General features: G+C 53.4%; 1 protein-coding gene across 1 annotated transcript in view; it reads left to right on the top strand.

Moving 5' to 3' along the window:
- Window positions 1-302: 302 nt before the first annotated feature.
- TEKT5 (tektin 5) overlaps window positions 303-11701 on the top strand; it is a gene marked incomplete at both ends in the record, with an annotated part of 37443 nt that continues 26044 nt past the window's right edge. Inside the window, 4 exons of the mRNA XM_079798643.1 lie at window positions 303-875; window positions 4056-4139; window positions 4740-4810; window positions 9608-9751. Coding sequence (XP_079654769.1) covers window positions 303-875; window positions 4056-4139; window positions 4740-4810; window positions 9608-9751 — 872 coding nt within the window. The remainder of the gene's footprint in view (window positions 876-4055; window positions 4140-4739; window positions 4811-9607; window positions 9752-11701) is intronic.

Below are 11701 nucleotides of genomic sequence, written 5' to 3'. Positions count from 1 at the left end.
ACTAACTCGATTAGTAAATTCGATTGTTATGGAAAAATAGACAAATGTCACTTCTTGCACCTCCAACCGTGGATTGAGAAACTCACATTGACTTTGTTGATTTTGTGTGTTTTGATCGGGACAATATGGTCCCCGCAGGCCTGAAAGGGAGTGAGGGCCCCCGGGAAGCCCTGTCCCCTGGGCTTTATGACAACAGTGCCGAGTCATAGAGGCCCTGCGGGTCCCTAAGGGATACCGGTTCTCCTTGCTGTGGCCTTGGCTCTCCTGGGCGGAGTTTTGCCCTTGTGGGCTAATGGGAAATGATGGAGTTTCTTGGAACCACTCAGAACGCCAGTTACTGTGGCCCCAGGAAAACCTGTAGCTTCAATGAGCCTCTGGATGTGCAGGCCCCAGTGATGCAGGAATGTTACCAGCCCTATTACCTGCCGGGGTACCGCTACCTCAACACCTGGAGACCCAGCCTCTTCCACAAGGTCTCCACCGCCCAGATCTGCCCGGAGGAGGGGGCCACATGCCAGGGCGTTCAGAAGCCGCCCACCATCCTGCCCTCACTCCGCGCAGGGCTCTTCTGTCGCTACAGCCCCCACGACTGGGACAGGTCCCACGAGATGCAGATGCGCGGGGCGGAGGCTTCTCGGCTGTGGGCTGGCCGGCTGATCGGTGACTCCATGCGGCTCATGCAGGACAAGGACCAGCTGACGCACCAGATGCAGGAGGGGACCTGCCGGAACCTGGGCCAGAGGCTGTCGGACATCGGTTTCTGGAAGTCTGAGCTGAACTACGAGCTGGAGAGGCTTCTTAACGAGAACCGAGGCTTGGACGCAATCAGGAAGCGGCTGGAGTGTGCAGCGGACGAGGTGAACTGCCCATTGCAGGTGAGTGTGGGGCGGGGAGAGGGGCGGTGGCTGCTGCGATGCAGCCCCATCACGTCCCTTGAGCGATCACGTGACAGGCACCTTGCAGGTTGGTTTGTGCTGCAACATCATCTGTAATCTGTTTATAACATACAAAATATAATCTTAGCCCGGCAGGCGTGGCTGAGTGGTTGAGCGTTGACCTGTGAACCAGGAAGCCATGGTTCAATTCCCAGTCAGGGCACGATCCCCAGTGTGGGGCATGCAAGAGGCAGCCAATCAGTGATTCTCTCTCATCATTGATGTTTTTCTTCTCTCTCTCTCCCCCTCTCCCTTCCTCTCTGAAATCAATATATTTTAAAAATATATAATCTTAGTCAATTTAGGACAATCCCAGTCAAATCAGGGTTCCTCGCACCGAATAGAATGCCTTCTTCTCCTTGGGGTTATATCAACATTAAAGAGTTTCATCAAGATATTACAAGCATGTGGGGGCCTGCATGTGTGTGATGGATGGACACACTTAAAATAACCACTTCATTTTCCTCCAAAGCTCTTAACACCTTCTTACAATTCTAGAACATTCTCTCTTATTTATTTACTGTGTTTCTCCCCACACTAGAACATAGGTGCCACGAGGGCATGGAATTGTGTCTGCTTTGTCACCAGCATGTTCAAGACATACTCATGTGTCTATGCCTGACTAGACAAGTGGCTGGAATGTCTTCCCAGCCTAGCTCAGTGTTTGACACATAGTAGGTACTCATAAGTATCTGTTGAATAAATATCTCAATGTGGACACTTGTGACACTTCCTTGGCCTCCAGGTCTCCCGTCATATCCTGGAACGGTGAGGATGGCTTTGGGCTGCACGTAAACAAATAGGTGGCCACAGCGACTCAACCAAATAGGAGCTTCTTTGTCTGTCATAGTGAGAATTCTAGAGGGAAGCACATCAGGCATCCACTTGATGCCAGAAGGCAGCCAGGCTCTGATCTTTCTGCTCGGCCACCCTTAGCATGTGCTGCTGTCCTACTGCTCCCGCCTGCAAGGAGCGCTGTGATGTTCTCATTTGAGGCAGGAGGGTGGGGGTAGGGCAGTGCGCCCACTGGGTCTGTCCCTTTTTATGGGGAAGATCCGTTTTCCCGAAGGCCCCTCATGGGATTCCATTTTTAGCCCATTTGCCGGAACTCACCTGGGCTCCCTGGCTCAGAGGAGTCTGGGTGAGTGAGTGTTTTTCTCGGGGTCCTGGAGTGGACATTGGGTAAGGAACCGGCAGTGTCTGCCTCAGGCTGGGGAGCTCATCTCGGCCACAAAGATGATGTTCTGGGGCTCCCTGGAGTGTGTGGGGACTCGGAACCTCCTACCTGGAAACCACGTCAGGTGTGGGGACTTCTGCAGGAGCGGTCTTGTCTCCAGACCCCTCAGGAGTCATGGCACAGGGTCCGTCCACTCTGGTGGGATGGGGGCGGGGTCCTACTATCTCCCCACACCCCTAAGTTTCTTCTCTGGGAGGAGAGTGGGCAGGGATGCTGCTCAGAGACCCAGGGCAGTGTCCCAAATCTGTGTTCTCCTCTCCCACTGTCTCCTACCTCCAGCCTGTGTGGAAAGCCCAGCTCTGCCCATCACATGTGCCGCCTCAGGCAGCCACGTGGTGGCACAGGCACCAGAGTCATCTCAGTTCTGTCCGCTTCTCTCCGTCTCCATGGTCACCACCTCAGTGCGGGTGTCTCTCACTGGACAGTGGTGACTGCCTCCCCCCTGGCTTCCCCACTCCTGCTCCCCTCTAACCCCTTTCCCAGACAGCAGCCAGAGGGGTGATTTTCAATATTGAACCGGATTTCCCCACTCCCCCGCTAAAGCCACCTCAATGGCTTCCTCATGCTCCCGAATTAACATCGACATTCCTAGTCACAGCCTCTAGCGCTGCATGACCCAGCTTCTGCTCATCCTTCCAGCCTCGCTTTCTCCACTCCAGCCACAGTGGCTTTCTGTCTCCTCCTCCTCCTCCTCCTCTACCTCCTCCTCTTCCTCCTCCTCTGACCTAGGCCTTTGCACCTGATGCTCCCTCTTCCTGGCGCATTGGCCCATTCATCACTGCTGCTTCTCATGATTCAGGTCATGGTTTGTCACCTCCAAGAAGTCCTCCCTGACCACCCTGATACCCTGACTCCCCACCCACACATCACCCTGTTTTCATCACAGCTCTCTGATTGCATTTATGTGTTTACGTGTGTGTGTTCTCTTCCTTCTGTGAGAACTCCATTAAGCTGGGGCCACCTATTTGGCTTACTGAGGTATCCCTGCTACCGTGACTGAGGGGGACACAGAGTGGGGGTTCAGGAAATCCTCGTGGAATCCATGAATCCCTCGCCTTCCTGAGTTCCCAGGTGCGTTGGCATTCCCACACCAGGATGCCGAGCTCCCCACTGCCTGCTCCCCCGCTGCTCTTTGTGACATCACAGGCTAGCGGCCCCTCCCCGTTCTTTCCTGGTGTCATGGCAGGGGCTCCTGAGCTGCCACTTGTCCTGTCTTCCATTCCGCTCTGCTCACGTCCCCACGACAGTTGTAGGTCCATTGCTGTGTGGCAGGCTTGCCTGGGTCTCGGCCCTGGTCACTTTGCAAAGCTTCCCCCCTTTTAGAGATCTCCACATCCAGCTGGCCCGGACACTGATGGGGTGAGGGGCACTGGTGCCCATGCAGCCAAAAATCCACGTATAACTTTTCCCAAAAACTTTACTACTGATGGCGCACTGTTGACTGGAGGCCTTACTGATAACATAAACAGTCAATTAACACATATATTGTATGTTATATGTATAATATACTGTATTGTTACAATAAAGTAAGCTAGAGAAAAGAGATGTTATTAAGAAAATCATAATGGAGAGAAAACAGATTTACAGTATTTATTGGGGGGAAAAAATCCTCATATAAGTGGACCCGTGTAGTTGAAACCCGTGTTGTTCAAGGGTCAGCTGTATGTTCAGAGTCATATTCACCTGCACAGCAAACCTGTGAGATACTCACCAATATTGCACCCCCTGCGGCCGTGATAGCTCGCCGCTGTGGCGAGGAGGCAGAAACCCACTCAGACGCACGATGGTGAGGCTGCATGAAGCATCCAGGTTTCCCCGGGGAATAAATCAGATCACGGCCAAGATAGACCGGAGTTCCTCTGATTTCCCGCTGCTTCCTACAGGTGGCACTGGAGTGTCTGTACCATCGAGAGAAAAGGATCGGGATCGATTTGGTCCATGACAATGTGGAGAAAAACCTCATCCAGGTAAGGTGCCTCCTGGTGAGCCCAGTCCCCCCTAAGGGAGGAGGGAGGCCAGCTGGTCAGAGAGCTTTCTGAGCAGAAGCCACCTGTCAGCCCAGGCAAAGTCAGGGCTCAGAAAGCCAGGGTGGGGGCCCAGGTTGCAGTTTAGGGACAGGGAGAAAGATCATTGGACCCTCAGTCTTTTCATCTCTAAAATGGGCATCATCATCGTTACACCAGTAAAAATAATTTAAAAGGCTAGCATTTATTGAGCACCTACTGTATGTTATTACGCACTGTACCACTTAGTATGCCTTATTTAATTTAACGATCAAACAATCTATGAGTGAGTAGTTGGCACAGAGTAGGTGCTAGATGTCCTTTTAACCTGGAAGTATATAAAAAGAGAAGAAAGTGGGTGAGGAATGTTGAAGCTCCCCAATCGACCCTTAGCTGTCTGGCCCGGGGATCACGTGGGGTGAGGCAGGACATGGGCCCCACCCTTGTGTCTCAGCTTGTGGGGCCGAGGGTGGGCAATGAGAGGGGAGGGGTGGTCACTGGCCTGGGGGCCAGGCTGCTGTGCGTTTCTAAGGGGCGCCGCTGTTTCTGACATTTTCATTCAAGGAGGTGGATTTGCTGAAATGCTGCCAAGAACAGATGAGAAAACTAGCTCAAAGAATTGAAATCCAGATGCGGTAAGGGCTGCTTTCTCTCCCTCTTGCAGCTTGTTTGGGCCCCCCAGGTTGTGGGGGGCAAGCCAGATGGACCCCAGCACTCGGTGGTTCTTTTGGTCAGTGGTGTACTGGTGTTTAACAACCAGCTCCCTGGGAAAGAAGGAAAAAAATCCTGATTTGGAGCATTTGTCAAAGTCCGCGTATAAACGCTGCCCCGATAGTGGATTCCATGCTACCAATGGGGGTTACTGAGATGTGCACATTGATTTCCCTGAGTCAGCACATCACTGGTGGTTCCTGTTTGCAATGGGGGCCGCAGCACAAGAAACCGCTCTCACCGTGGCCCCCCCTTGCCTGCGGCTCCCCCCCTGTGAGCCCTGAACCTGGGGCGATGGCAGAGTGGGTGGCAATTGGCATCAAGGCGAAGGGCCGGGCATCTCCAGAGGGGAGCTGGTGGACGCCTGAGCCATGTGTCTTCAAAAGGAATCAGCTTTTCGTTCTTGGAAGATTATGTAACTGGTCTCATGACAAGCCAGGAGGCTCCCCCATAATTAAAGGGAGGCTCGAGTTTTACGGGGCTTGGGACCCACAGCTAAGCTCTTGGCACCCAGCTCTTCCAGAGGCAGCCTTCCCGCCCGGCCCTTGACCGGGGCACTTGCCTTTAAGTCACGCAGGGCACGCTGCTCTGCTCGCTTCTCCTGCCCATTTCCTCAGACCCTGGTGGCAGGAGGCAGGATGGCAACCTTTCCAGGGCACCCCTTCCTGATGTGGGGGGCACAGGGGCAGCCTGATGGGTTGCTAAGAGGCCAGGCAGCTTGCAGATAGGCTCTGGGGGTTTGGTGCTCTGGCTTGCTATACCCCAGGAGCAGCAGTAACCCCCCAACACACACACCCTCCCTACAGCAGCCCCTCAACTCCACCGCAGTGAGAACTGGGTGGCAGGGATTGGAGAGAATCACCCAGGACAAAAAGCACCCCGGGCAGTGTTGAAAAGCTACCCCCAGAACATGAGGGCATGGCCAGGGGCAGATTCAGGGAGCTGCCCGAGAGGGTGGTTGGAAATGAGGTGCAGACTCAGCAGTGGGTGAAGGGCCCGTTGAATGGCTGAGGTGGGGTTAAGTTCTGTGTTTGACGCCTCGTCCTGATTTCGACGATTCCCCTGCCACATGGACCACTGGTTGCCTAATGTTGTCTATAAATGAATCCACTTTTTAAAAAACCTTAAATCCTTGGATTTAAACAGGAATGTTAGGGCAGGCAAGCATCTCTATTATATTTGTATTGCTCTTATTTTTACAATTATATATTTCTGGCAAGAGAGATGATTTTCCGTTTGGTGTTGACATAAGGCTGTGACAGAACTTGGTGTTGGGGTGACGGGAGGGCTGAAGTTTGGGGAACGGGACAGTTTGAACCAGCAGAGTGAATAAAAGCCCAGACTTGAAATTGGGGAGCTGGACCCTGAAAGAGAAATTCCGAGACTAGGGTGGGGAAGGAGTGCTGCTTGGCAACCCCAGGCAATGAAGGCTGAGGTGGGAGAATTGGAGGATCCAGAGAGACCGAGACAGACCAAGACAGTCCCATCCACTGGGAGACACAGAGGGGGCCCAATGTCCGAGGGAGAGAGACAGAACAAGAATGACATGAAGCGAAGGACAGAGATGTGTGTGTGGCGGGGGCGGGGGGGGGGGGGGGGAGACAACGGGTCAGAGAGACACAGATGTGCCAGACAAAGAGAGAAAGCAGGAGGGGCATCAGAGACAGAGAACTGAGATGGAGGGGGACATAGAGAAAGAGGCTGGGAGGGACACAGACGAAGCAGCTGAGGCAGAGGAGGTGGGAGGGAATGAGCAGGTGTAGGGGACATTCCCTTGGCAGGACCAGAGGCCGGGCCACCTGGATAGAGGCTATTGGACCTTGAGGAGCAGCCGTTCGCCAGAGCTTCAATACCGTGGGTGCTGGCCCCCTGTGGGAGGCTCTGCCGCTGACCCCCTCGGGTGGCCAACCTGGCACTGACAGGCCTGGGCTGGCTGGTTGACTTGTGGTTTTGTGGGTGAGGCCGAGGCCCCCACCTGGGCAGGATCGTGTCCTCGGCTCACCAGCTCTCTAACAAAGCAGAAGGCTCTTCCTGATGGGCCGGAGCCAAGTTCCGGCTTTTCCTGGTGGACCCACAGCCGGGTGAGCCTCGACAAGGGCTGGGCTCTTCGTCACGGGCCCACGAAGGGAGACAGGGGCTGTCCGTCCTTCCCTGGGCATCGCCAGCGAGGGCCCGGAGTCTGGACCAGCTGGCCAGGGATTCTGAGGCCCCAGGTGCCCCTCCAATACTCTGGCAGGTTCTTTCTACATTCTGGTCTTTCTTCACATGCCAGTTCATTAGACAAGATGGGGCTCTATTTCTCCACGGCGCTGCTCATTCCGAAGGCTCCAGGATGGTTCCTCCTGCCCAACGTCGCCCCTGAGTATCCTGATAGACGGGGGCCCACCATCAGGATTTCATTTTCTGGCTCCTGGCCTGTTTGAAGCCCTCACCAGCTCCCAGTGTCGGTAGCAGAAAAAGAAAGTGACAAAAAGACAGAGACACACTGGGGAGAGGGAGAGAGGAACGGGGAGGGGAAGAGGGAAGGGAGGGGGAGGGGCCCTAAGACATAGAGAAAGCAAGAATGAAGAGGGAAAGAGAGAAATATGTCAGAAAGAGATATGGAGATAGAGAGACAGAAGAAAAGAAAGAAAAAGAGAGAGAATGGGAGGATGCAGAAGGGGAAAGAGAGACCAATGTAAGATGTGCACCCATCACTGTAGTTGGTGTCTGGACCTCAACTTGCTTAGTCAGAGTTGGTCCCTTATTACCGCCCAGTTCTTCAAGGCAAAAGTCCCAGTCGACGCTTAGGTGTCTTTAACTGACTAATCCACTCTTTTCAATCAAGAGAGAAACAGAAAAAGGTCCAGGCCTGGAGCCTTCCAGAGACGTGGATTCTGTCAGTGCTTGCTTAGGGTTTATGTTTGAGGTGACCTATGGGAAGATTTATTGGTTTTCCTTTAAAGACCGTGGTGGAGGTTTTCCTTTTACAATACATTTATTTATATTCTAAAAGTTATTTCATAAAAAGACAAGTAGCAAGTAAGTAATAGTATATACACGTTGGGAATATGACAAGAATCATGAAAGTGGTTCTCCTATGTTCAGAGTTTAGCAAATAGTAGCCTTTATGTCTAAACTTCTTAGCCAAGATACCAGCCCTGGAGGTTCAAGTCCTAGGCCCTCCCTATTGTCCCCTCCTTACCTCTGCCCAGTCCCTGACTCTGTCCAGTCCCTGAGTGCCCAGTCCCTAAGTGCCCAGCCCCTGACCATCCAGTCCCTGAGTGCCCAGTCCCTGACCATCCAGTCCCTGACCATCCAGTCCCTGACCATCCAGTCCCTGACCATCCAGTCCCTGAGTGCCCAGTCCCTAAGTGCCCAGTCCCTGACCATCCAGTCCCTGAGTGCCCAGTCCCTAAGTGCCCAGTCCCTGACCATCCAGTCCCTGAGTGCCCAGTCCCTGACCATCCAGTCCCTGAGTGCCCAGTCCCTAAGTGCCCAGTCCCTGACCATCCAGTCCCTGAGTGCCCAGTCCCTGACCATCCAATCCCTGAGTGCCCAGTCCCTGACCATCCAGTCCCTGAGTGCTCAGTCCCTAAGTGCCCAGCCCCTGACCATCCAGTCCCTGACCATCCAGTCCCTGACCATCCAGTCCATGAGTGCCCAGTCCCTAAGTGCCCAGCCCCTGACCATCCAGTCCCTGACTATCCAGTCCCTGAGTGCCCAGTCCCTGACCATCCAGTCCCTAAGTGCCCAGTCCCTGACCATCCAGTCCCTGAGTGTCCAGTCCCTGACCATCCAGTCCTTGGCTCCACCCAGTCCTGGACTCTGCCTGGACCCTGGTTCTGACAACCTTACTGAGCTGCTTCTAGGCCCCTAAACACTTACAGGTCTCTAGCTCCTCTGCTTTTGCACACGAGGTGTCCTCAGCTTGGAATTCTCACCCCCCACCCAACTTTGTCCGGAATGTCTGCTCCTGTTATTATGAAATCCCAGCCCAGACACGTGCCTGGGAAGACTGCCCTGGTTACCCCGCACCCTGAGCTGATGGCTTCCTCCTGTTACTGTCTATCCTTTACAAACCTGCACTGTTGCCCTTGCCACTCTGTACCATATGTAGTTTTACTGTATTTATTTACACAAATCTGTGAGCAACGTGAAGGTAAGCGACTGGGTCTTATTCATGTCTTCTCCCTCTGTGCCGGGCATAGGATGAGACACATGGTTTAAAGCGATACCGGGCTTTGTCCAAAGTGTGAATTCGTAGCTTCTCAATCAGGTTAGCAAACTACAGCTGGAGGGACAAATCTGGCCCACCACTTGTTTTTGTAAATAAAGTTTTATTGGAATGCAGCCATACCCATAACTTACATATTATTTATGATGGCCTTCTGCATAGCTTAGTCTTTGCCACAGAGACCATATGACTGACGAAGCCTAAATATTTAGTATTTGACCCTTTACAGTAAATGTTTGCTCACCCCTGTTCTAATGGCAACAGGTTTGCTTGGACTGGGGGGAGGTTGAGGGGTTGCGGGGAGGTCCTGGGTATGTGGTGGGGGCATCGAAGTGGGAAGAGGCCTGAGAAGCTGCTGGGTGGACAGAGCACCCTCCTGGGAGTCCAGAGACTTGGCTTTCAGCAGTGGCTCAGCACCGACCTCCCATGAGACCTCGGGGGAGGGACTCTGGATGAGGGCACAGTCCAGGGATAAATCCTTGACGCCCCCTCCCCTCCACCCCAGGGATAACCGAGATGCTCAGCATGCTCTGGAGAGAGACCTTGAGGACAAAAACTCAGCCCAGTTTATTGACGAAAAGTGTTTTAACCTGAGGAACACATCCGATTGCATCAGCTTCTTCCATGGCGTGGAGAAGGTTGATGGCACGTAAGTACTGGGCTCTGGGTCCCCATCTGGCCCTGTCCAATGGGAGAGGGGGGCTCTGAGTCTGCTCCCACCAAGCAGCTTAAAGGAGCATTGATCGTGTGCCAGTCAAGTGAGAGGCAGTGTGGTTCAATGGGGATCCTCGGTTGCAACCCATAACATCCAATTCTGTCAAAAACACTTAAGACAAGATGAAATTTACTGGAGAGCCACAGACTCAAGGGGAAGGCTGGAGGGGAAGGCTCTGGCAGCTTGAATGAGCCAAGAAGTGAGAGCTAATCAGAGCACCACCATCCTGCCATTCTTGCCCCACTTTGCCCAAGATTCAAATTCCAGCAAGACAGAGCAAGCGATCGGCTGAGTGAGGCTCACCCGGCCACTACTGCTGGGCCAGGACATGCTGGGGCACCTCGATTGGCAATGCCACCAAACCAACCCCACAACAACATGGCTATAGCCAGAGGGAGAGGAATTCAAGCTCGGCTGGGAGCCGATTGATGTCCACCTGTGCTGGTAGTGGTCACGAGTGGACCCCGGCTGCCCAGCCTCAAATCCAGCCTCAACACTGGCACGTGGGGTGAATTACCTAACCCTCTGGGCCTGTTTCCTTCCCCTGGGCTAATCATAGTGCCACTGCCCAGAGTTGCTATGAGTATAAAACGGTGGGCGTGTGAAGTGCTGAGCACAGAGCCTCGTGTATGCCAACAGCCAACATTTATGAAGTGCTTGCTGTATGACCTCACTGTCTCAGCCCAGCAGCTATGAGATACGTGCCTTCTGCATGCTGGGCACTGTTGTGGGCTTGTCACAGCATCCCGGAACTTCATGTAGAACTGATGCATGCTTTCCCACTCGGTAGCTTGAAGGCTGGAGAGAGAGACACATACAGAGAGAGAGAAAGAGAGAGACTCTGGGGTACAGGCAGGGGTGGTGTCCATCTTGGGCCATTAAAAAAAATCTCTTGCCTATAGATTTGTGCTTGTCATATAGTAGGTGTGCAATAAATATTGGTTGAATGAAAGGGGGGAGAGAGGGAAAGAAGGACGAAAGGAAGGGAGAGAGAAGGAAAGAGGGAGAGAAGGCGTTTGTTGGCAGTCCAGTCTCCTGGACCACCTTCTGGATCTTAAAATACACGTGTTGAGAGGACCCTTTGGCGCTTCCAGCGATGGCAGCTCCTAGGGGCATTTCTTTTCCTGACAAGGTGACCTCCCCTATGGCACTGGCAAGGTGAGCAGGGAGGGCTTAGGGGGCTTGGTGCCCTCATCCACAGCTGCCCATCAGGATAGGGAGTGGGAGGACTGCCTTCCCACACGGGTGCCTCCCTGAAACCCGGGCAGCCAGGCCGGCTGGGCTGGTGGAGACTCCGACTTCCGTGCCCAGGAGGCCTCTATTTAAAGTCCCTCAGCCAGCACCTCCACTGCTGTTTGTGGTGACTAACCGCTCCTCAGGTGTGCTAGCTCAGGGCTTTCATTTGGGTTTCTTTTTTTAAAAAGTCTTTGTTGTTGAGAGTATTACAGATATCCCCATTGCCCCTACCCTGTTACCCCCTCCACCTGGTTCCCGCCCCACCCCAGTCTTTCACCCCCTGTTGTCTGTGTCCATGGGCAATGCACATATGCATAGAAGTTCTTTGGTGAAAGCAGTGTCTGGGCAGCTTAAAGGTTGTTTGGAGACTCTGAATTGCAGTTGTCTCTGTTCACCTCAGTTCTCTTTGCCACGGGTTAACTGATGATGGTGGTGGTGGTGGTGGTGGTGGTGGTGGTGGTGGTGGTGGTGGTGGTGATGATGGTGATGGTGATGATGGTGATGGTGGGTGTCTTTTACCTGATGTTTACTATGTCCCAGCCCCCTGCTGAGAGCTTTATACACAGTGTCTCATGAATCATAAATACCTTATTGAGTGTTTACTATTGCCGGGTGCTGTGATGGGGGCTTCACATTTAGTCACTCAAC

This window comes from Cnephaeus nilssonii, assembly GCF_951640355.1.
Source record: "Cnephaeus nilssonii genome assembly, chromosome: 2".
Lineage (NCBI taxonomy): Eukaryota > Metazoa > Chordata > Mammalia > Chiroptera > Vespertilionidae > Cnephaeus > Cnephaeus nilssonii.
Note: the sequence above shows the minus strand (reverse complement) of the source record. Positions and strands in the feature narration are given on the sequence as shown.